At 49.0% G+C, this 25814-nt stretch overlaps 1 protein-coding gene across 2 annotated transcripts in view; it reads right to left on the bottom strand.

Moving 5' to 3' along the window:
* CCDC9B (coiled-coil domain containing 9B) overlaps positions 1–19015 on the bottom strand; it is a 52558-nt gene extending 33543 nt beyond the window's left edge. The window contains exons 1-6 of one of the 2 annotated variants that reach the window (XM_076343636.1): positions 18813–19015; positions 13297–13410; positions 11582–11686; positions 10756–10818; positions 10196–10360; positions 230–379 (exon numbers count right to left, since the gene is read on the bottom strand). In XM_076343636.1, coding sequence (XP_076199751.1) covers positions 230–379; positions 10196–10360; positions 10756–10818; positions 11582–11686; positions 13297–13410; positions 18813–18833 — 618 coding nt within the window. In that variant the 5' untranslated portion in view covers positions 18834–19015. The remainder of the gene's footprint in view (positions 1–229; positions 380–10195; positions 10361–10755; positions 10819–11581; positions 11687–13296; positions 13411–18812) is intronic. The other variant, XM_076343637.1, reaches the window with a different exon arrangement.
* Positions 19016–25814: the final 6799 nt, after the last annotated feature.

Below are 25814 nucleotides of genomic sequence, written 5' to 3'. Positions count from 1 at the left end.
AGCTCTAGCTAGGATCACAGAGAAGGGAAAGGATTGTAGCCTTTCCTCTCCCACAGTGATGGAAGCCAGAGAGTTTTATGGTGATAGGCTCCACACTGTTAATATATAGTCTCTCCCAATGTCCTGTTGCTGGGCTAGCTCCTAATCTGTCTCCTTGGCCCTTCTCATGCCAGCAGAACGAGTGGATGCCACTGATACGTTGCAGTCCAGTCATGCGCAATACACTTACTTTTTCCTTGTTATCCATGGTGATGGCAATCTGCATCCTTCTCCCCCGGCGGAAAGCCACCAAATGGTCTGTCTCTTCTTCACTCAGGTCTGGCACTCTGCCTGGGCCAGGGAAGGACTCGGTGCGTTTCTCACTGACGATCCGCTTTCCCTGGAAAGGACAGAATGAGTTAATGACACCTCCATTAGCCCTGTGCAGTGCCCTTCCTAGAAGAGTGGCCATCCCCAAACTGCAAAGGATTTTGGTCTGGCAGAACAGAAACATGAGCCAGACAGTCTGTCTTCTAGGTTTATAAAGCTGCTACCCTACTTTAAGGGATATGTAATATTACACAGGCATGTTTAACTGAGCACAACTTAGGTAGGGTGGGATTTACCCTGTTCAGATGCTTTGCAGCATGAACACCGATTGACTTTATTTTAGACAGGCGAGCCATCTTCCATTTGTGTCTTTGAAACAAATATGAAGTTGTCCTCTCACCAAACAACATGTCCCAATAAAATGTGAGGCTACATTGGAGCAGAAGCCTAGAGGGTGAAAGAGAAGGGAGACAGCGGTGTTCTCTCCAACCTTGCCCACAAAGCAGTTACTACCCTGTAGTGTATTAACACTTGATAATTTATCATCTTCATAGTCATTGTGCATTCCTATTTCTGGAATGATTTATTCAGCAGTGGAATAGTTTAGAAAACTGATATATAAACTCCTTGAACAAGGGCAGTTTACCCCTTTCAGATATTATTTCCAGCTGTCTGTATCAGTTCATGACTTTACTGCATGGATTTACATCTGGTTCTTATTTTGTTAATTATCTTTGTTGCTGGCTGAGCTCCTGCTAGTGCCCTCAGCCATCACTTCCACAAAATGAGCAGATCTTTTGTGCAAAAATACATACTTTTTCTCATTTTAAAGTATCATCTTTCAGTTCCATCATGTGCCTTTTTATTTTTGCCTTACAAGGAAATGAGAGACTTAATACATCATTTCCATCTTTCTCTTGATCTTTTTCTTTTCTCTTCATCTGTGTGATTTCTCTGCTCAACTTTACCAGGGATGAACAAACCTCAGAAGCTTCCCTCTCTAAAGGATGGTATATTTTCCTCTTTTTCTCCTTGGACTTCCACGCATACTTGGAGTCTTGATTTCAAAGGAGCTCAAAATCTCCAAGTAAACTTCAGTGAAACTTGGGAACTCTTTGTTGCTATGAACTTGGTTTCAAAAACAAACAGCACACACTGACCTCTGATTTGTATGGAAGTCTTGCAAGCATCAGTGAATGCCATGACATATGATATCAAGATGTCTTGCATTAGCCTCATCTTCACTTGGCTCTGCCAGAAGTGCAGATGTTAGCTTGGAGGGAGCCTTGCTGTAGACAGCCTCCATCAGCAAGACCTTTTTTATCACTTGTCCAGTCATCAAGCTTCCTAACACATGATTAGGAGGTACTGGAGTATTTCCAGCATCAGACCTTCAGTCTCTTGTTTATTTTTCTTTCACATCTGTGTAATTTTGCTGTCTCAGCAGAGACAGTTCTTGAGTTAGTCTGATGCATGCGGAGGAGTGGGTCCCTGCACTGCTGTTGGTTTGTCTGCCAGAGCTGTGGGAACCTTTTTATATATTCCCTTGAGTATGTACAGCTCTGGTTTTAGGCTTCAGCTGTAGCTCCTAACAAGTTTTGCTGCCCTTAGTAGGACCCTTGCTATTTCTACTTTTCTTGAAATAAGTGAAGCCACATGTTGCGTCCAAAGCAAGGATCTGCTGCCAATCTGTTCAATGCCATTCTAGTACTTTCCGTGTTGTTCTCTATATTTGTGTCAATGCAGCCTCCTACTTTGACTGCTGCCGAGGACAAACATCTGTGAGCCATCCCTAGAGATGTCAAGATCTTTTTTCTGAGAGAGTAAAATCTGATAGTCAAGAGAATAGGCAATCATTTAAATATGGAGTACAACTGTCTTGGCTTCTACCATAGCCAGACATTTAGGTGTACTTTTACCTGCAGCCAGGAAATATGTCCTGGAAAAGTCCCCATACCTATAAACTCTGTGAGCTGTTTTAAAGGTTTTAGTCTATGTATCTGTCTTGAGAAGGATATGAATTTATCAGAGACCCGGCAGAGCTAGAAAGTTCAAACCAGAATCTAAACCGCTCTGAAATCCTAGCTTTACTCCCCCTCCACAAATAGGGCATGCTATACTGTCCTTAATTACACATTCCACTGCAGTCACAACATTACAAGTGATTGCATTACTGCAGCTTAGTAAGTGACTGCCTGATTACTAAACTAAAGTCAGAACTGGTTGAAGATGTGAAGGTCGATGGCAGCTTTGGCAGCAGTGACCAGAAGACAGTGGATTTTAGGAGCCTGAGAGCAGTAAGGAAGGCAAGCAGCAGACTAGAGACCATGAGCTTCAGGAGGGCAGATGTTGACTTGTTCAGGGAACTGGTAGGCAGGATTCTGCAGGAAGCTGTCTTGAAGGGGAAAGGAGCCCAGGAGACCTGATTGATTTTCATGGACAAGGCACAATAACATAAGTAAGGACTTCCTGTTGTACAAGAAAATGAGCAGGTGTGGAAAGAGCCCAGCTTGGCTGAGCAAGGCGCTCCTGGTTGAACTTAAATGCAAAAAGGGAGTGTGTGGGAGGTGGAAAGGAACAGGGTCCCAAGGAAGATTACAGGAGCAGGACCTGGGAATGCAGGGATGGAGTTGGGAAAGCCAAAGCTCACCTGGAGTCGAAACAAGTGAAAGATGTGAAGGTCAGAAAGGACTTCTGTAGATACATTAGCAGCAAAGAAAGTTGCAGAAAGCTGTTGGCCTGCTGCTGAATGGGGTGGGCAACTTAGTGACACAGGGCATGGAAAAGACTGGTCACTCTATGCCTTCTCTGCCTTGGTCTTTTACTGGCAAGGTCTGCTCTCTACCTCCCAAGTCCCTAACCTAGTGGCAGAGTCAGAGTCACTCCCTCAGCATCCTGGAAGATTCAGTTATGGACCATTTAAATAAAGTAAGAAGGTGGGGCTAGGTGGGCTGCATCCAAGAGTGCTGAGGGTGTAGGCTGATACTGCTGTGAGACTGCTTTCTACTGCTTAGCATCTTCTTCAGTGATCTGGATAATAGGACAGACTACGCCTTCATCGAGTTCATAGGTGACACCAAGCTGATACGCTGGAGGATGGTACTGTCATTCAGAGGGATCTTGACAAGGTGGAGGAGTGGCAACAAAAACAAATGACAAGTCCGGCACCTGGGACAAAAGAACCCTGAAGAATCCCATGCACCACTACAGGCAGGGGCCCAGCTGGCTGGGAGCAGCTCTGCAGAAGTACTTCGGGAGCCTGGTGGGCAACAACTTGACCATAAGTGAACAGTGAGGAAGGCTAGTTGCTCACTTGGTTCCATTAGCACAAGGATAGCCATCAGGTTGAGGGAAGTGATTATTTCCCTCTGTTTGGGCCATACTTGAAGTATTGTGCCCAGTTTCCCTTCACTGCAAGATGGGAGAGGTATGGACAAATTGGAAAGAGTCTAGTGGAGGACCACCAAGACAGTTACAGGGCTGGAGCACAGGATGCACATGGTGAGGCTGCATTTGTTAAGTCCGGAGAGAGAAGAAAAGGCAACGAGGGGACCTAATTGCAGTATTCCTCCATCTGAAAAGGTGTTATGAAGAGAACAGAGCCCGACTCCTCTTGGAGGTACACAGCGAAAGGGCAACAGGCGACAGACGCAACCTGCCACAAGGCGAAGTACAACTGGAATTAAGGGAAAAAAAGTCACAGTGATGGTAGTCAAACACTTGAAAACAGGTGCCAAAGAGGCTGTGAAATCTCCATCACTGGAGATTTTCAGAACTTGATTGGACTCAGCCCTGAGCAATCTGAGGTAACTTTGAAAATAACTTTTTAGCAGGGGATCAGACTAGATGACCTCCAGAGCTCCCATCCCACCTCAGCTATTTTATGATTCTTTTATTGTGCCCAAGTCTGTAGCCTGCTTCGACTGTGAAGTAAACCTTATTTAGGTTTTACATCTGTATATGTGTGTATATGCACACATGCATGTGTGCAGATGTATACAAGTAATGGATTTAATATGCAACTATGAATTCAGTAATTTTGCCTGTTTTCTGCAGCTCTGGCTTTTATACAACTAGAACTAGGTAGTACAGACCAGAATTCAGGATCGGTCAGCCACGAAGCTCACGAGCACTTAGGTCTTGGCTTTTAAGTGGCACCTGCTTCTGACTGACTGAATCACATCACGTCCAAAGGTACCATATTTCCATTGCCAGAACTATTAGCCAACACAAACACAGGATGTTTTAAAATGAAAAGAGTATTTCAAATCCTGTTTGTGTTCTATGATTCATATATTTTATTCCTAAATTTCACTGAAACTGGAGACTGGAATTAGAATGGTCAGCATAGGATTCCTGCTTGCAGTCGAAGAAACCAATGTGGTTTTTCTTTATGTCAGTGCAAATCAGTATTAATGGATGCGGGTGAAAGAAATCTTGTGAATAGACTATCTTGGTCTTGTATTTCAGACCACAGAGCTAGGCTGGATAATTTGAAGCTGCAAATCGCTCCTGCCATCCCCTCTGGGTTCATGGGGCAATGTCTGCGGCCACAAGAGCATCCTCTGGTCTCATTCATGTTGGCAGTAACGCTGAGATGATCTAGTAGCTCAGAAATACAGTATTAACATGGTCATTTTTGGAAGTTACTGTGTATCGGCACTAACAGGCCATGCCGGTGCTCTTACCTTGTGATAAACACAGGAAAATGCAGTTGTATTTAACTCTTCCATTAAAGACTATGTAAATGGACACCTGTTATATGGTAGCTTGCAAAGTTATGCTAACTGAATCATGTGCCTTCCAGACATATGAACAAACATTTCCCGTTGCGATGAAAAGGTAGTGAAAACCAAGATCTTGCCAGCCACTCCGAAAACCTGAGCCTTCCCATTTCAACTTTCTCCCACAGCCAGAAAGGATGAAGTGATAAGCATCATTGTGTGTGCTTCACAGTTCCCCTTTATAAGGAAAACGAAACTCTCTCTTATGCCTGGAGACATGGAAGAAAAGTGCTTAGCAGTTTTTTGAGGCCCCCTACACATCATGGGTCTGTGACTTAACCTCAGAAATGTTCGTGGAGTCACAACAGGGACAAATACAGCCTCCCTGGTTTGGAATTGGTGTGTATGAGACTGCACCTCTCTTCTTTCTCTCCCCACACTAGCCTCTCCTCTTCTAAAAACCTGTTAGTTGCCCATGTCTTTTGGGGAGGAGGGGTCTGTAAAGCAATCTGGGCAATTGCCCAAAGCAATCTGTAAAGCAATTTTCTATGAAAGAATCTCTTTCTTTTCCCCAGCGTCTGCCTCCCGGGCAGCAACCCTCCAGCCGAAGAGGCTGCCTGCTGCCACCAAGGAACTCTGCAGCCCAAGGAAGGCACTGCTGTTTCCTCAGCATGCAAACAGTCCCCACAAAGGAGGGTGTTCTCCCACCATAAGAGCAAAGCTCTTGGGAATCATGGGAGTGACTCAGGTTAGACCCTCCTGTAGAGGGTCCAGTTCTGCATGACTGTAATATACTTGGGGAAGAGCTGAGATCTGCTGACATCCTCTGAAGGCAGCTGGACACATTACGCCTTGCAGAATAGGCTCTTAAGTGCTTGCTGTCCTGTCTCCCTGCTCTATTTGTAGTATGATTCAGAGGCTGAAAATATGGTCTGGCTTTGCTTTGGAACCCCTGAATCACTCGAGCCTGGTAGATACTTTGGTGCTGAAGCTGTACATCGCTTTGTTCTTCAATGGTTATTATTCCCAGGAAATATCTTTGCTCCAGGGATAATCCTGAGTTTCCTGGGACATTCAAGGCAATAAATCTTCCCTCCTTTAAGCCCTGAGCAGGCATGTACAGTAATCCTAGGTCATACTGCTGAGGTTAATTAATGAACTGGAGAGCTGGGCTTGCTCTACCCTAAACAGAGCACCGATATGAGGTGTTTAGTATTCTAGTTAATATTTTTTTTGATTAAGAAAGTAAGCCCAGTGATGGCTTAGCAAGGTAATAGCAAGCTATTAATCCATAACTTGTACATCAAACATTAATTCTAGCTTAAGTCAACAGCTGTTCCCTAAAGCTCTTCAGCGTTTAGGTGGTGACGGCCTGTCCTTTAGACAAACAACATAGTCACAAATAACTCAGGCCAGGGAGGTCCAGCACTGGATGGGTATGTTTGGAAGATGGCTTCATCGCTTACTATCTGAAAAAGTCCTTCCTGAGGAGGGACATGAGCCCTGAGTGCAAGCGACAGCAAAGCCGCTACCTGAAAACCTGAAAACCAAGGCAGAGGACCTTGCACCCAAATACCGTGAGCAAGACGGAAGCCTCAAAGTGCACTACTGGATTTACAGGGAGGCGGCACCTTCCGTGGGCCATTAGATGTTAAAAGTCACAGTGGGAAGGCTGGCGCATTGGCAAAGCCATTAAACCCTGCAGTTTATTGAGCAGATGGCAAGAAAGACTCAGAGGCTGATACAGGAAATATCTATTTAGCAGAGCTGTGATAGCTAGACATATACAGCCTGGGAGACCACCAGCTTTTCTAGGTAATACCCTTTCTCCCTCCCTCCCTTGCTCCCCATATTGCTTCTGGCTAAGATGCAACACCTGAAGGTACATTCTGCTTAATGTGCTGACATGTGTCTTCTTTTGCTTGTTTATTATTTTAAGAATATCAGTGATTTCCACTGGTTTCCGCTTGTCCCACATTGGGAAATCCTAGCCCTCGGTGGGCTAGCTCCCAATGCGAGGGATGTCAGATGAGGAAAGCGCCCATGCAGAGCCAACAGGAACAGAGAGCAGCGCCCAAACAGCCGGCAGTGCCTGGCAGAGCTACCTCTTCCCCTCCACAGGGCCTGTCCCGGCTCACTCACTGCCTGCAGGAGGTTCGAGACTCTGGCTCTAGCTATTCAGCTGCAGTCAGACAAAACTACACTGCTTCCCTTGTAGCAATTCACTGAGAAACCATAAATTGAGAAGTGCCCATCTTATGTCTGAGGCATGCCCCAGATTGCAAAGGCAGTGTTAAAAATACCCGCCTGAGGAGTGTCAGGAAAAAGAACATGGGGAACAAAGGAAAACCCTGGACTTCTGTCCAGTTTATGCAATTTTCCAGCTGCCTTTCCTTTGGGGCTTCTCACTTTACAGTGATTTCTGATATTTAGGATTGAATGTAAACGGTTTTCTGCACAGCCCAGCTACTCTGCTGCTTGAACCTTGCAATGGTCATAGGAAGGATGGTGATAGCCCATTTAGTCATCCCAGTATCACCAAGAAAGTCTCTCCAGGGACACCCGGTGAAGCTTGGTCACTGGGAAGCTGAAGCAAGTTATCTACCCTCTTTTAATCTTCACCTGCCCAGAGGATGCCTTAACAGGGCAACAGCAACAAATAAGCTTGTACTTCACATGATATCAAATACAATTTTGTCCAAAACCCTAATAATTTTTCCCTCTCATCCATTACAGTCCCATGCTCTTCCTACTCGTCCATTTTGAGAATTATATTTAAAGTAACTAAAGGAAGGTTCTGGATTGATGCCACTGGAACATTCACTAGTAAGTCAGCTTTCCTCTGTCATCAAGTCAGGCTGCTGGGTTGTGCTTTACACCAACACTCAGGAGACCTTGGGGGGCTGCTAAGGCCTGTGAAAGGCGCTTAATGCAAGCAAATTCATATATACTATACAACAGGGAACTTATGGGAAGTTTCCACAGAGGTCTGCATTTCCAGCAGAAAAATCTCAGAGATCTATTAATTGGCCGTGCTGAAAAACCCTGGCACAGAGTTTAAGGCAGCAATGTGATTTAGCTGCCAGTGCTTTGTGCTAATACAAATCCCCATCTAGGACTTGAATTCTGAGCTATAGATTATGGAAACGGCTCCAGGGGACACAGCCTGTCTGCGAGAGCCACTCACTCTGCAAATGTAATTGCTCCAAATATAAGCCCCCCATGCAGAGCTACATAGCTGTGAGAAACCTTGGATGAGACTCTCAAATATCGCATTGGTAAAGTTCAGTCAGTAATGAGGATGGTTAGATTTCTATGTACCCTCTATTCTAAGAAAAAACAGAATTTTTCCCCTTACATCAGGAGGTGGTTTGTTTGTGCTGGAATGAGATTTCATTTGAAGGGGATGTTCGTGCTACTGGTAATCTATCTGGAACAAAGGAAATGAGAGGCCTCAGTCCCCTTCTCCTGAAAAATCATTCTGAAAAGTGCATTATTTCCTAAATGATTCAGTTGCTTCAAGGTAACATATAATGACTTTATAATGGCACAGTGATTGTGGCCTATTTCTTCATGGAAAGAAAGGGTAACTAGGTCACGGAGAAACAGAAATGAAAAGGCATTCGAGGCACAAAATCAGAAAAATATTTCCAAGCTGCCTCAGAGGGAGAGATTTCTCTCTGCCTTTTGTTTACAGCCAAGGTTTTCAGCACTCCTACCCCAAAGCACCAGGGTAGCAGGAAGGGTGGGGTTTCGCTTCTTTACCCTGGGGAATGTCTTTGGCTTGGACCTCAGTTCAAAAAAAGCCCACTCTCATTTTGTGGGCCAAGCATGTTGCTGTGCCTAGAATGGGACCCAGGGGAGCACCATTTGCTGCCACCATTTCCTTTTCACAGCACTGCCGTGACGGAGACAGGAGCTGACCTTGTCCGCCCCAATGTCTCAGCGAGGCGCAGGGCCAGCTGAGGCTTTCTGTCTCCTTCACATCGGCATGGTCAGCACAAAGGGGCTGTGCTCACCTGGGTGTTGTGGCTCCCATTCTCACTGGTGTCTCCTTAGTCTCAATCCATAAATAGATAAGATTGCTTCTTGTATTCTTTTGGAACATATTCAACAGCAAGAAATAACACCTGCAGCATTAATCTCCCTCCAGAGACTCACTAACTGGAGAGCTTCCCTGAGTTCCCGTACAGGTGCATCTGTGCACGCATATACTACATTTTCCCAAAGAAGGTGGCACTTCTGATCCTTGTTCCTATTTATTTCAGTGGTCAAACTCTCTAACTCCAGTGAGAACAAGATCAGTCCCCTGAGATATACTCCAAGTGAAGAAAATAAGAGCCTGAAGCTCATACAGGCACGTACTTCCTTGGATGTGCTGCCAATACTAACTGCCAAAGTCTTATCAAACCCTTCTTGGCAAATAAGTCCTGACATGCCGAAGCTGCTATTAGGATCATTATATCTAGATGCACAGACTCCACGAGGGACAGGGTAGCGCCCACAAGGGGATGTTTTGGAATTTAAAAAATGAAGTAGCATTTTCAATTACTTTTGCCTTTTCACACAATTTTTAATTAAGTGTGCAAATACTGGGTCACATTTTCTGCCCATCACATTGGCAGCTGCAACAGATACTCATGTCACTCTGTTTTTTCTTCCGCATTTAGGACTTTCTGGAATACAGTAACAGGGAGAAATTATGCTGTTTTTACCACCACACATCACTGCCTCCCTGGGAATAGCTGGGGAGTAATGCAGCTAAATCTGTCCGAGCTGCCACTTATTTCCATACCCTTTCCAGGCACAGCAACGCAGTTTAACAAACCCGCTGGTGGCCCCGGAGGGCAATGAGGTGACTGATCTCTCAGAAAGGGAACTGGCTACACATGGCTGGATGGAGACGCTGGGAGGTTTAACAAGGCCTGGGGGCTGATTCCTGTGAATCAGACATGGGGAGGAAAGCGTGTGGCAACTCTAGATGAAGACTGAGACTGTGCTGAAGGACTGAGAAATGACAGAAAAGGAGCGGGAAGGGAACTACTCCCTTCGGAGGTAAGACACCAGGGGACATGCTGAGCAGAAAGCTCAAATGAGAGGCAGAACAGAAGCCCCTTCATAAGTCAGGCTGCAGTGTAAGAGGAATCCTCTTCCCTGCTCACCTTGGCTTTGTTGTCCATGGTAACAGCCAGCTGCATCCTCTTCCCCATCCTGAATGTGAACATATGATCTGCTTCCTCCTCCTCCTCCTCTTCCTCACTGCCAATGCCAAACCCAGGGCTCGTAGGACAGGGGCTCCCCCATTTCTCGCTCACCACCCTTTTGTCCTGGAAAACGAATCACTTCCGTTAGCAAATCCAGGCCCCTCGGCCCACCAATGCGATTCCCTTCCCCAAACACACCTGCACGCGAGCAGGGAGGCCAGCTACAGAAAAGGCAGGCCTTGCCCCGAGGAAGCTTTCTGTGCCCAGCACAGTGCCATGACATTCCTAGGGAACAAGGGGCTCGTTGTCTGCTCAGCAGCAAAACCCACAATCACCGCGGGTCTGGAAAATCCTTTGCACTTACAAATCTGACATTTCAGACTAAAATGCCAGAGTTATAGGAAACAAATGTCACCCTCGTCTCTTTCTGCAGCACTCTGAGTTACATCGGGAAAGCCTAAGTCCTGATGGAGATGGCCTTGGAAGCCAAGTGGATGGCTCCTGAGGGTGGTGCTCACCATTGAGAGGGCTGGGCTATCTTGTCCATAGTGTTCAGTCTGGGTAATTGCATCTTTCAGGTCCTGTATGAGAGAAAAATGTGTGCAACAGCGCACCTCCAGAGAAAAGCAAGGGCCGGGGCATGGTTGAGAAGTGAGCAATGCACTAGCCTGGATCTAACAACCCAGGAGTGCCGACTGCACAGAAGGAGGGTGGGCTGGCTCAGCAAGCTCTGCGCTCGCTCTGGCAGAGGACTTCACCCAGGGGTTACAGCAGGACTGGCCGGGTGGTTTACCAAGTCCCACACTGCCAGGAGGGGTGGACAAGGCTTGTCAGACACAGATTTGGTCCAGTTAGGAAGGAAGCCTGGGACTTGCAGCATTTTCCCCAGTTGTGGGAAGCCCCAAAGCAACCAAGATCTGCTCACTCACAAAGCCTAAGGAGACCAGGACTTTGCCCAGCCTACAGGCATCCTCAGAGGCATTCCTGATGCCTCCAATGACACACATATACCTGATACATTCCGCCTATGTATTTGCAGCAATGTGGACACCTGGGACCCATCCAGGGCTAAGCGTGCCTGTTCACACATTCATTCATTTGCCTGTTAATTCTGTGTGCTTGGGTATAGGTGCCTGCACATGGCTGGAAATTTATGTGGATCAGCTAAAATCACTTTGAGCACACATCTCTGCGGAGTTTTTACATCCTTTTGCGAGGGCTTAGGAGCTACGTCCTATGCCTGAAAAAGCTTTGCTGTGGAGGCTACCTCTTTCGGAAATGTCACTTTGCTGAGGCAGGACTGGAGTGAGAGCTGGCCAGTGGTGAAGGAGAGGCAGCACTTACGTTGTGAGCCTTGGTGATGGTAATAGTGAGTCCATCCTGCTTGGGTCTCCTGGAGGTAACAGCCATTCCCTCCTGCTCAGCTCGCTTTTTGTCCTCTTCTATTTCCTGAAACATATATATATCCTTATCATCAGCCTCTACCTGGATGTCTACAGATGTCATCCATTTTCCTGTTTAGGATTCCTCCTAAATGGACCCACCTTCACCTCTAAGAGGGAATGGACCAACTTGTGTCCCATCTGTGTGCCCTTGGAAGGGGTCACAGGCAGCTGTGACTTGCATTACCCGTCCCTGTGCCACAGGCACCTTAGTAAACCTCTTGTTGACCCAGGGTGCCCCACTGTGGTCTCAGCACATGCAATGGGAAGCAAGCACAGAGTACCGGGGTCCCTTCCTGACAGGCAGGGAAGATGATCAGTTTGAGGTTCATGAAAGACTGGGTATAGCACATGTGGAGAGGCTGGAAGACACACCAGACCTGCAGAAAGGGAGGGCTGTGCACAGGAGCCACAGTCCCTGTGCCAGCCTGGGGCCAGGGCATCATCTGCGGCCAAGGGAAGGTGGCTGGGATCTGGCTATCTACTAGGCAGCTGCAGTGGTGGCAGGTGGGTAGCATTTCATATGGGGTAAGTGTTCCTCTCCCCCAGCTGCTTATGGCATTCAACCTTTCCCATAGCTTTCCACTATGTACCATTTTTTGCTGCCACCAGAAAAGGTCCAAAATGGCTCCTATGGTATCAAAGGAAATGTATTCTAAGCAAGACCCAGCCCAGAGCACCACTCAGTCTCTCAGCTCTGGATCCAAGACATGAAGCGTGTGCTGGGTTTTCGGGTTTTCAGCATGGCTCTTTGTCAAACTTGAGACTGCCCACCCAGCTGGCAAATGTTAAAGAGCCCCTAAAGCCAAGTGGCCTTGGGCACAGGCAGAATATCCCAGACAAGCCAACGGGGACCCTTCTGCCAGGAGTACCCTCAGACTGTCCTACTCTGTACTGCTGTATGCAGACACTCATGGAGAAGGGTAAACAAATCCACAGAGCTCCAGGTTACCACAATGTCACCCAAACCAGCTCATACAAGCCAGGCTGAATATCTCATGCAGGCCACTGGGTAGACTCTCTTGGCCAAGGCAGGATCAAAAAACCAGGGGTGTAGCTGGAGTACTTCCTCCTAATTCAGAGGGTAAGGCTGCAGTAACCAGCAGGCTGCTAAAACCTTGATTTGCCTTCATCTTCCTTTTTTCATGGAAAACCTTTTGGACACCTCTGTGCTCCACGGAAACACTGGGACCTGCCAGGGAAGAGCTTCAACCCATACCACTGCCCTGGTAGGGAAGATAAACCTATCAAATGTCTTGAGGATGCAACCCCCTATGCGTCCAAGAGGATAAGCATGAATCACTGGGAAGGACGGATGGGGAAAAAGTCAGGGGAATATGAGGTGAAGGGATGGGAAAGGTGTGGTGCAGACAGAGGAAGATGGTAGGCTGAGAGGAGATGCTGCAGCAGCAAGGCAAGCGTCAGCGAGCCTGCTTTCCAATCCAATTCAGGAGCTGTAGCTAAAGGCAGAGCTTTGCCCACCTGCTCCAAATGCTTTCCAATGTGACAATGTTATCTATATAACAAAGTCACTCCGACACTGCTGACCATTTTCTTTACACTATGAATTGAGGACTCCAAAACAGAGCTGGGGAAGGTCAGAACCTGCAGACTCACCTGGTATCTTCGTATGAGCGCTTCATTCTTTTTCCGCAAAGCCAAGATTTTCTTATCGAGTTCAACATCTTTCTGCTCTTTCTTCCTTAACACTGCATCATCCACAGCAGCATCCTGAAAACAGAAGGAGCAAAGCTCTTCTCAGTCATCACACCAACAGGACGAAATCTGCTCCTTCTGTTTGGACAGGGTGTGAAGTGTAAGTCCTTCCCCACCATTTCTCCCCTTGGTCCTCTGTTAAAAAGTATATTGTATCTTGTAAATGGAGTTTCGCCTGACAGAATTGACCTTTTCTTTTCTTACAATTTTTGTTCAGTAATGAGGTAGTTAGAGCAAAAAGCTGATGTCCCACTTTGATGGCTGTCGGTAGGCTCCAGAGTTAACACACCGCTTAGCTGCATGCAGTAAATGACACCTCTCCCTACTGTTGGTTCAGGTGTTCTCAGGCACATCAGTTCCCCTCCATTTACATTCAGAGAGCACTTTGGTTACCACGGGGGATAACAAATCGGAGTTTTTGAATTCTAGTGACAGTAGCGTCTAGCAAAAATTAATGCTGATAAGTATCAACTCACTGCAGCAAGCTGATCCATATCATCTCGATTCTGCCTGGTGTTTGCATGAAGAGCAAGGTGGCAAGGCTGAGATCTCCAAGGCACTACAGGTTTATTTTTAAGCAGTGTTTTTGTGCTCTCCTTATCAGCATGGCATCTGCATGCTGCAGAGATCTCATATTCCCTCTCCTTTACTCACACAGAGCTCTGGGGAGGATGAAGTGAGACTGAGGAGGGGAGGAAAGGAACCCCAAATCTCTGAGCAGGCATTGCACGCTTGGATACCTATTTTGCTGACATCGCAACTCTACCCACCAACAGGCTACTGTCGCCTGCCGCCTTTGCTATTTGGCCCTGTGCAGTAAATCTGCTGCAGGAGCACTGCAGCAAATCCAGCTGCCATGCATGACGCATATTGCCCACAGCCCTGGGAAAGTTTGGAGGAATCGAGGAGCAAATGTAACGAAACCATCACCCATCTCGCTACAACTAGATGTTGCTCCTGTGGGTGACTCTCAGGGTTGTGTCCCTATGAAGCGGGAACAGCCAGCACGTGGCGAAAAGGCATATTGACGGTCCCCAAGGGCTGGCAAAGAGGTTTGTGTGTGCCAACGTCCTCTGGGGCCAGCATTGCCTCCCCGTGGCTCCGGCACTGCACATGACCATCCTGGCCCCATCCTCGCCTCGGACCTGTCAAGGTCTCTGGGGCTAGCATCGGACCCTGCTCCAGGGCACCTCAGCCCCCAGGCATACCCTGGGGGCAGGGTGAGGGACCCACCCAGGGGAAAGCTGCACCCCACCTTCAGTCCCAGCCTCAGAAGCTTTCCCAGCCCCAGCCCGGTGCTAACCTGATGGCCGCTACTAGCCTGGTCCTAAAACCACCCCAGTTGCATGGGTATACATACTGGGCATGACTGGTGAAGTTTCGGTAGCGGGGAGGAGGCTGCAGGGTGCCCTGTGAGGGAGGAGGCCATGGACTGCCCCCAGCCGGTCGCAGCTGGTTCCAGCCGGCTCCCCCACAGGCCTCCCGCCAAAACTCAGCCAATCAGGGGAGTCCGTGAGGCCTCTGAGCCAATCAGGGGAGTCCGTGGCGCCCCTGAGCCACCAGAGGAGCGAGGCGCCTCTGCACCCTTCTGGGGAGGCAATGGCGCCTCTGTGGAAACGTGTTTAAGAGAAAAGGGGAAAAGAGGCCAGAGCAGGAGGAGGTCAAGAAGAAAAAGGCCCTGCTGGGAGGAGGAGGAGAGTGGTCCGGAGTGGGGACCCTTGAGGGGTCCCCCAGCGGGGGAGCCACCCGGTGCGAACCCCTATCGCCGGCACTGCCCTCGCCTCGCCAAAGGGACAGGGTGCCCCATGCTGAGGGGACAGAGAACAAAAAAACGAGGGGGGAGTGGGGCCGGGAGGGAAGCAGGGGTGTTTTTCCTAAGAGTGTGTTTGTTTGGTTTTATTTTTCTTTAAAATCAGAATCAGTTGTTAATAGATGGTTAATTGGCAAATAAAAGTGATTAAAATTCCCCGAAACAGTAAAGAGTTTTTGCTCGCAATGCATGGGCAAGGCATGTTTTTTGCCCATCCCTGTCAGCTTCCTATCAAATTCCTCATAAAAACACCAAGACCCTCAAGACAACTGTCGCTTTCCCCATTTTCACGGGAGCGAATCACCGCTGCATCCCTGCGAGTGACTATTTCTGCTGCCCTCGCTTCTGCAGGGCTGACGGCTCCTGGCTGTGCCCATCCCAAGGGCAAAATCCCCAGAAGCATCCTCCACTGCAGGTTCTGTAGCATTCAAGGCTGGGAAGAGCTTCTGCACAGGCAGGAGGGGTTTTTCCTTCATTAATCATGACATCAAGCAGGTGTGACCTCCTTAGGGAAGGGTACGTCAGGGGCCAGCCACAGCAGCTGGGGACACGGGATCTGGGTCTGACGCCCACTGTGCCCTGGGTGCCTTCCTGCCGGCGGTGAGTCAGGCAGCCAGGCTCCCCAGGGTCCAGCCTCAAGACGTAGCCCACGGGCTGGCAAAGCCCTTCTCCTGGGAGGGGAGGGTTTCTCCTGGAGACTTCAGATGCCTTTTGCCTGGTCATAATTAGGTCACCAGAGGTCCGGAGGAGGGGATGGAGGGGTGCTGTCTAACGCAGCCCTTCTTAAACTGAGCAAACATGCAGTGAGAAGCCCAATGCTTGAAGGCAAACAGTAGAAGCACAGATGCTATAGCCCAGGGGAGGGAAAGCCTTTGACTCTGCTCCATGTTCCCGGCTATGTCTGTGAACTTTATCAAGTGACGTACAGGGGCTCCAGCCTCCTGAGGATGTATGTGCTTATAGTGTGATGATGCATTGAATGAGGCAGAATTAAGGTGCTGTGAACCTTACCCTTGGTTTCTTGTGTGTCATGTAGCATTTCACCAGGATGGGAATATCCTGCCCATTTGAAAGCACAGGATTTTAGATGAGCTGTGGGAATTACCTCCTTAACACGGGAAGGTTTTCAGCTACCTGGGAGATGGACACCAAGTAAGAATGTGGGCACATTTGATCAGCTGGTCCTTCAGAAAATAATTCTAGGTAGCGTGTGGGAATTCAGCCAGGGGTTAGCATCTTCCAAAAATGTCACAGGCCTCCTGGGAACCAGGGCTGCAAATCATCCCCTGTGTGCATGGCCAGCACTCGCCTTCAAAGGAAGGGATCCAGCTGCTGAATCACCGTGCATCCCTGCAACGCTAGGTTTTCCTTTCAGGAGCTTTACATGAAAAAAACCCAAAGCTAACTACGTTTCAGCTCTGATCAAGCAGATCTGTGCTTGATCTGCAAAGAACAGGGCCACAGATGGGGGGAGAAGTCTGCCTAGGTAATGTTCTTTGGAGAAAAGGGACTAAAGGTTGAAAATGTGATACTATCACAGAGGAGGTGTGCTGGATGTCAGAAACCAGAGAGGGGAAAGGCAGGAGAACCGGTTTGCTAAAGCAGGCCTCAGATCCTGCACAAGCACATCTTCACTCGTATCCCCACAGAGGGGTATTTTATCAGTGCTGATTTTAACAGGCCTTGCCGAGGGCAGCTCTGCCAGGATACAGGCACGTATTTTGTTCAGGTGGAACAACGGGGACATTTAAACTGCCTCCACACATTCTCCTGCTGGACAATGGGATTTTGTCAAGGTCTGCAGGAGAATGAAACACGCTTTTCCATTGCCATCAGTCAACTGGGTACGCGACAGGTGAGTATATTGTATATGTGGGTGGATACACTTTCATGGCCCTTTTGCAAGGCTAATTAAAGCTGAATTCAGTGTTTACCTGAACAGAAGCTATTCTGCGAGCACTAAATTGGCAGGTTCGCTGTTTGCCGAGTGCTGGGGTGTTGGCTGCTTGAGGGTGGGATCAAAGTGGTGCATGCCCTCAAACACACCCCTTTCATCTTCAAATTCCTTTGAAGGAGGACTGACAGAGCTGCTGGCTAATGAAGAATTTAAAAATTCCTGCAGAGATTGTATTTGTGCTCTTCTCTTTTCAAAGGCAAAGGATGGAAAAGACCTGTCAGGCCATTCTCCCTCTCCGTGCGAGACTGCACATTTGTCAGCATTTTGTCTACGTTGCAACACAGCTAGTGCCGGGGGGAGGGGGGTCTTCCCATTTCCAGCTGGAAACGAGTCACTGGAAGGAAAGTTTTGCTGGTATTCAGCACTTCTCCTCCCTTTTATTAATGAAGCCATTAACGTATTTCTCTCTGCATGATCTGTTTCAGCAAGTGCTGGGGAGCTGCAGACGAGAGGTGGTCCCTTGCCCGCACACCCCGGGGCCACAGAGCAGCCCCGCTGCGCGCAGAAGCGCCGAGCAGCGTTTCGAGCCCACGCACCGGCTCGCAGGGGCTCACCCATTGTACAGTTAAGCCAAGTCAGCGTTTGCTCGTCAGCTGCTGCTCCGAGCCAGCCGATAACAGGGGGACGTGCCCTCTCCTCCGCTTCTGGAACGAAACCGCCGCCCCAGCCCATGCTGAAGCTGATGCTCAGGATGAAAAGTGGCTACACCGTGCCCTCCCCAGAGCAAAGCTCTTCCGGGGAGCCAAGGTGCCCGTATGTCACAGCGACAGGAGAATTATAAATGGCTTTGGCAGAACAAATGTGCAATGGCTTTGAATCAGAAAGCAGCCAAGCCCGATGCCTCCTAGATAGCAAGGCAGAGCGATGAAGCTGCAGAACGAGAGGCCTCTTTCTATCGCAAATAAAAATGTCACAAAAGGACAAATGAAAAGCGAGCGGCTTCGTGCTTCAATTAAATGATGACATCTCGTTCTGTCATACCCCCCACTCCTAAGTGGCACACACACTTGCTACGCAGCTCATCGGGGGCTGGAGGGATGCCTCGCTCCAGACTGCCTCTGCGTGCAGTGTTTTCCCGCATACTTCTACAATCGCCTGCTTCTACAGCGAGAGACCTCAGAGGCAGCAGGAAAAAGCGAGAAAGACAGAAGGTGGGGGGGAGGGAAGAGGAGAGAGGAGTGGGGCCCTTAGCTAACACTCTTCTGCGTAAGCAAATGCATCCGCTCTTTTTAAGAAATATCCTTCGGCTTGACAACTGCAGCTGAAACCCTTGCCGGGATAGGCAACCTCCAGCACTCCCTGCCTTTCTGTTTGTTATCTACCCCGGTCTCCCACCCCCCTGGGAGGCACGTTGTCCTGAGCCAGCCAGTGCAACCTGCCCCGGCGATGGACATGCAAACCCCGGCACCCAAAATCCACCCCCCGCCCAGCACCCCCCCCCCCCCACCGCCCCCTCCCCCCCCCCCCGATGCGGCACGGCTTGTTTGCTCCCGGTGCCTGCTGGCAGCCAGGCGAGGAAAAAAAACAACAAAGCAACAACCACTGAAAGGCCACCCTGAAGGAAGCAAGTGCAAGTCGTTTCGTGGCCTTTTTGGGTGAGGGACCCCACCGCCCCGTGCCCCTCCCAGGCCCCACAAAGGCAGCACTCACAGCTCGGTGCATGTTGGACATCGGCGGCAAAGCCCAGCGGATTCCAGAGCAGAGCTAAAAGAGGAGAGCCATCAGACGGCCTTTCTCAGCACTGGTTGCACAGCATACAAGATCATGTTTTGATTACAAAAGCCTTGTCTGGGCTCCCAGCCAAGAGCACTGGCTGCCTAATATACCAAGCACAGACAGGGTTTTGAGTGCCTGTGTCCTCCTCTCCAATCTCACTCTCTTTTTAAAAGAAACACTCCCCCTTTTCCCCCCTCCTGACTCCTTTTAACTTCCTGATGCCACAAGCTCTGGTTCAAAGTGGGAAAAGCCAGGCAAACAATGAAAAATGGATCAGGCAAACAGCTTGACTTCACTTCGTGGCCATTCATGGGGTCGTGTTATTTGTTATGCATGGCTAGTTGCACGCCTGGTGGGGGATCGGGAAAATATCTGGGGTCCTGAATGTCTTGTCAGTGTGAGTATGTGCATGAGCCTTCGTGGGAGAACAAGTGCCAGATTTGCCTTTTTTGTTTAATTTCAGTATTCTCCGGGAATGATTTCCCCACTTTTAAAATGCGCCTTTCTTTCAGGGAGGGAGCAGAAACGATGCTGTGGGGTGGGCATTACCAGCCAGCACCATGACTAGCAGAAAGCACATAGGCAAAGGAGAGGGCCCCCGAGTAAGTCCTCGTCTGAAAGCTGGCAAAATGACCCCCCGAAGAGTCACAAACAGCGGGGCTTTGAGAAAACGGGCAGCGTTCATCTGCTGCGGTGTCAGGTTGCCACACTCGAACCCTTATCTCAGCACCACATCCCGGCTGTGTGCTACGTCCTCCCTCAACGCAGACTGGCTGCCCTTTCCCTCAACCTCTGAGGGACCCAGATCGAGCAAGAGGCGAACAGGAGATGGACACACATAGGGGAATATTTTGTTGCCCAAGGACTGATGCACACCCCAACCTTAATGAGGGCCCTGCTATGTTTGTACGTTGTAGCATTAAAAAAGGAGCAGGTCCGCTGCTGGTACCTATCACCTCCAAGACCTTTGAGCAGGTCAACTGTTCACAAAACCCAAGAAGTTCAACCCAAAATCCAGCATGGTTCAAGGGAAGTCTTCAAAAGACTTTGAAGAACTCTGAATTTGGCCCCTCCCCTGCATATAACTCTAGGTATTCGAGATCAGGGCTAAGGCACTAAAGGAGCTGGAAGCATGGCTTAGTAAAACCGCTTAGAGGGAAAGACTGACCCATATTAATTAGTAGCTACTCAAATGATGAAAGGAAATTTAAACCATTTCCCAGGCAGTGCCTCTGGATTCAGGCTTGACGAAGAAAATGAAGACTCTGCTGTGGATGGAAAATTGGGAAAAAGGCACAAGAGATTTGCTAGAGCCCAAGTGCTTGGCAAGAGGTTTGTGATGGACAAGCCTGTGCAGGAGGTGCAGAGCCATGCGGGGCTTTTCCTTGCCCTGGAAACACAGGGGAGATGGGAGGATGGTGCTGCCTTGGGTTTCCAAGCCGGCACAGTCCCTTGTGAGGGTGGAGTGATGGCCCATTTTTGGTTGGGCTAGTGGCCGGAGGGACAAGGTCAGCCCTAGCAGATGCTGCTGGGCTGAGTCAGAGAGTCAGTGTTCATGGGAGCACTTTTTTCCAGCGGCGGTGCAACATCCTGTTTGTATGGTGGCCATGTTCCGAGCTCGAGGAGTCTGCACATGCTGCTAACACCTGGGACCAGGTTAACACAGAGACCCACACCATTATCCCAGGTTCTTTGCACAGTGCAGGGTAAACACCATGTGCAGTGGGGTCCATTGTGCTACCCATGGATCACAGTAGCTAAGGGACCACGTCATGCCCAAGTTGTCAAGGCTTAAGCTAAGTGCTCGCAAGGAATCATAGAATCATAGCATCATTAAGGTTGGAAAAGACCTCTAAGATCATCGGAGGAGTTTCTACAGACCTCATAGCCGTGGCATCCTAGGTCTCTGCTGTTATTAATGGTGTGGCCAAGCTCTTCCAGCAATGAGCGATGCCATGAGCAGGCATGAAGAGTCCCAAAATACCTTTGCCTTTGCTAATGTCTCTGGAGAGCTGCAGTTCTGTCCAGGGCAGCGTTGGCTACTCCACTGCCCTCAACACAAACAGCTGACATTTCTCAGCTGTCCTTTGCCATGTCTGAGTGGCATAAATGACAAGCATCTACTTCTGCATCGTCATCTGAGACTGATGAGAAGATGAATGCTCGGTTTACGCTGCGGACACAGAAACCCAGGGGAAAAAGGGCCCAGTCAAGGGAGCAGCATCTGCAGCTTGAGCAGTGGGGCAGAACAGGTTGGTCTGGGGACCTGTTTGTGCTCTTGGGACTCTCACAGGATGTAGAAAGCAGAATCTTATAAATATGCTGAGATTTATGGGGATATATACATGCACATATGTTTGCTTATACCTGCTGTCATGGCCAGAAAGGGTTGCAATAACACTAAGGCTGTCCTCAGCTTGAGGGCTTGCTCTGAACTGTCAAAAACTCTGATTTGCTCTTAAGTGCAGCGTCATTCCTGAGATTAGCACTGCCTTCCCATGGGCTCTGTGCCTGCCTCAGGATTAAGGGCCCTCCAGGACCATCATCCTGGCACCAGGGAGCACCAATACCCAGAGGTCTGCCACTTGGGAAGGAGAGGAGCCAAGACAGTCCCCAGTCTCCTGCTCCAGTGAGAAGGGCATGTTGGCTGCATGACACTTTGGGGGTCCTGCAGGACCTCAGGACACACTGAATCCTGTTCACACGAGCACCCCCACCTCGGTGGCTGAAGCACATCAATACTGCTCTCTCAGGCAGTTGGTGGCAGCTATTTTCCAGCGTGCAGCAACTTGACAGAGTACTTCAGACAGTGAGTGTATGTTACATCCATGTGCGACAGGAAGGACGTTTGGAGAAACCAGGTTAATTACTCACCCAGGGATTTGTCCACCACCCCCAGAGTTAATCCCTTTATTCTTCTAAAATCACCAGAAGACCTTTAATAGGCAGGGTGGCCTGATTCTGGGCTCTTTATTGTGCTCTGGCTGCTGTGGACTGGCCTGTGCCATCTCTGAAGCCTACTCAGTGCAGAAGCCATGGGGCGTACCCAGCGTAGATACGCCAGGTTGGCTCTGCGGTTTCCGCTTCACAGAAAGGGGATGTATCAGCTCTTGCTATCTATTGGCAGCCCCTGAAGGAGCAGTCCCTGGAGTGGACAGCAGCTCGGCTTCAGGAAAGCCTGAAAGCTGGAGGAATCAAGAGGATATAAGGGGATTTTTGCAGCGTTGCCCTGCTGAGGCTGAGCTACACAGAGGCTCGGCTGACCTCTCTTAAGCACAGCCTCCAGCTGCCTACTTGGAGCCCCTGCTCTCCACTCAGGGCAAAGTTTGCTGGAGATTTTTCTGGGGCAAAGGAAGGAAAACAGAGCAATGATGTGTCCATTTTGTGCTTGTGACAGTGAAATAGTCCCTTTCTCTAGCGGTGCACTGCAAAACCTCTCCCTGACCAGTTTCAGCACAAAGAACCATCTCTGACAGGAGTCTACGATCTCCCCGCTCCAGAACAGCATTCAGCAGCTTGCAGAAAGTATTGCCCCACGTTTTGACAGCAAGACCAAATGTTTCTTCTCCGTCTCTCTGCCTTACACAAAGGCTGAAGGAAAGAATCTGATCCCTCAATAAACCCAAACCTGACTGCTCCGAGAAGCATTCCTGGCATCCCTTCATCAGCCTTTCCACCAGCAGGAACCACCTTGGCTTGAAACCTTCCTTCCTTTTCCTTTTGCACTCTGTGAAACTCCTCCAAAGCCACTCAGTCCCATGCTGCCACTTTTCCCAAGTGCACTTCACCTATCCTCATCTTGGCATCTCTCCATTTTTTGCATGACCGCTATTTAGTCAACAGATGGCACTCGGTAACTGCTGGGAGAAGCTGGGAGCCAGCTGCCAAAAAGCCCACTGCAGAAGGAGCTTGAAGTCTGGCTGTTTTGGGAGGCTGCTTTTATATCGTGTATCGGGACCGCAGATAAGCCGCACGGCCGAGTTTCAGTGGTGCTCCTGCATACTGCCGTATGCAGCAGTGAACTCACAGATCATGCTGCCCAAGGCTCCTGAGCGCAACTACCAACCCCTCTCCAGGCCTGTCAGATAGAGGGAGGGATGGGAACATGCAGTATATCAAAGAATAGTTTCCTGGCAACCTGGTGGTATCTTTCATATCAACCACAGAGCAAACTTCCCCGCAATAACCAAAGTCCTCCTTTGCCTCCCTTGCTTACCCCCCACTCTGGTCCTTCGGCCAGCTGCAACTGCAGGATAAAAAGGCATTTGAGGCGTTTCCATCAGCCAGCCAGGAGAAAGGTCAGCATATTCCCTAGACTGGGAGGAGGGACCGACCAGAAACCTTAAGCAGGCTTTAGCTGGAGAGACTCATAGGAATCAAAGGCCTGCTGAGACATTCATTTTTAAATGCATCAATATACAATTAAAATGAAAACTACCAAAGCTAGTTAAAGGATATAATGGCAGCTTGGTCCTACTTAAAATCAGTGAAGATCATAGCTGCCTGTTGGTACTTCCCATAGCAATACCAATCATAGCACCAGCACAGAAACCTCTCAGGATGTGCAGAGCAGCCCTGTTCCCGTCGGAGGACAAGTTTGTCCCCTCTTTTCCCCCTCCCCAGCCTGTAGGTTCTTGCCTCAAGTCCTGTGGGTGAGATCTGTGCCTACCCGCGTTTAATGCCACCTTGAGTAACTCATGATCTCATCACCTCACCTGACATTTTCTGCTCCTGAAAAACTTGTAATTCTAGTGTAGGGCCTCTGAAGTAGTTATAGGCTGAGCAAATGATTAGAGGATCTGTCCTCTCAGTTCTTCCCACTTCCAGACATGCACAGCAGGGCCAAATGCAGGTTTGCTGACCCCATTTGCTACCCCAGCCTTCAGATGTAGGACACACGACCCAGCCTTGGGAAGGGTGCCACGCTGTGGAAAATGGCCGGGACAGCCTGTCAGGCAGGTTCTTTTCATCTTTTATGGAAATGTAGTCCTTGGGGAAAGCATGGAGAGCTGCAGACAGCAACTGGTTTGCCCTGGGTGGAAGCTGTCATCAGCAGGGGCCAAAGGAAGTTCCCCATTCCAGCCCATGGCTTCAGCCCGGATCTAGGAGGACGTGGGCAGCCCAATGGCCTGTAACTTGGAGTTCGCAAGCTGCAAATGAGCATGCCAAGAGCCAGCTGGCTCTTGACACAGTCATGTGCCCTTTGTGAACTACAAAAAGTCAAAATTATTCAACACATGGCTGCTTTGGAGCTATGCCAGTGGCAACATGACCCACTTCCAGTCTGATGCAAGAAGAAAGAAGTGGCGAATTCAGCAGCTGTTCTCCAGGCCCATGAGTGCCTCTCATCCCAACCAAGTTCAACTAAAACCTAACAAACCATTTCACTTCCCTTTGCCAGCAGAACTCAAAAGCAAACTCCAGAGACCAACCTTGGCTCCAGGGTCTAAACTGGACTGAAGACTCTTCATGGACTCCAATGGTGTCACATTGCACTGATGCTGCATGGGTTCGGTTTGGGCTCAGCTTGCAGGGAGACAGGCTTCTCTTGCGCGGGGTTAAAGTGCGGAGCTGATTTGGAGAACAAGCCCAGGGAAAGTGCAAGGGCCAGCCTGCACAGCCTGCACAGAGATGCCTGAGAAGGGAGGAAAGGAAAAGGGGAGTCAAGGTGGCAACTAAATATTAAAGGACCAGTTCAACAATAATTAATACTTGGGTGGAGAGAAAGGGTGGAGGTACACAAAGCGCTTGCAGACACTTGCTGCACTATGCCTGGCTGAGGACTTCACTGAAGTGGCAGAAAACTCTTGAAATTGCAAATAATCCATGCTCCAGCAGGATGGAAATTGTGATTCAAGAGGGTGAATTAAAACCCAGCTGGAGATGCTGGTCCTTCTCCCAGCTATGGTCAGAATTTGAGCCATGTTGGCCTTATTTCAACCCCACAAGCTGAGGAGGCTCAGCTTGTGATAAATTTATATCACATTTATCGAGGTCCAAGAGGAGACCACACAGTTACTCCTGGGAGGTTTTCTAACTGGACACATCACATCACACTCAGAAAATCCCCTGCAAAACACTTGGGGAGCCATCATATGCACTTGCCCTCTTCTTACTTTTCTCTGGGCATCCATTTCAGGTCTCTGTGTGAGCTCCTGAGTGAGGTGGCCCTCTGTTGGGAATGTGGACATTTGGTTGGTCCTTCTGACTTGGTCCCTGCAGCGTGGCTGAGTGTGTTACTCAGGGCTGGGGGCACTGTGCAGCCCAAACACATGGGATTAGGGTGGGCTAAAATACAGGGTTTAGAACTGGGTTTGTAAAAAGGAAAACTTCCATTTCCTTTCTCCCTGAAATACTGTTTCCTTCAGTACCTTCAGAAGGAACTGATTAAATAACACCCTTCTTTTGACCTGTTGTTATTTAAACCTTTTGCTGAAAAAGGTTTGGAACAAACATTTAAAGATGCCTTTTTCTGGAAGCATCAGCTGAAATATTTTGAGCATTTCTGGAGCTCAGTTTCTAACCAGAAAAAGCAGAAACATTTCAACAATTTGAGAGATGGAACCTTCCCCCTCTACTCTCCTACTTGCTCTTGAGCCAAAACAACTGCTTGTCATCCCCCCATGCTCTGATCCTCCTGAAATGGGCCATTTCGTCAAATTTCCCCTCCCAAATGTCAACTGGGTCCTCCCTGGATGACACTGACTTACTGGCACTGATGCCATCAGGACGGAAGAGCTTGGTTCTTGCTGAATCCTGCAAGTCCTGTGGGGCTAAGATGGGATTTGCACAGGCAGGGATCAGCAGTTTACGGCCAGCTCTGCTCGCTCAAGTTTTCCTCCCATTGCAGGAGACCGTGCAGGAGCCAGACCAGCTGTAATCTTGCGGGATCCAGCTGTAAAGCTAGTATTTGTGGTATGAGTAGGGTTAGGATTG

The sequence above is a fragment of the Aptenodytes patagonicus genome, chromosome 7 (genome assembly GCF_965638725.1).
Source record: "Aptenodytes patagonicus chromosome 7, bAptPat1.pri.cur, whole genome shotgun sequence".
In the NCBI taxonomy this organism is placed as follows: Eukaryota; Metazoa; Chordata; class Aves; order Sphenisciformes; family Spheniscidae; genus Aptenodytes; species Aptenodytes patagonicus.
Note: the sequence above shows the minus strand (reverse complement) of the source record. Positions and strands in the feature narration are given on the sequence as shown.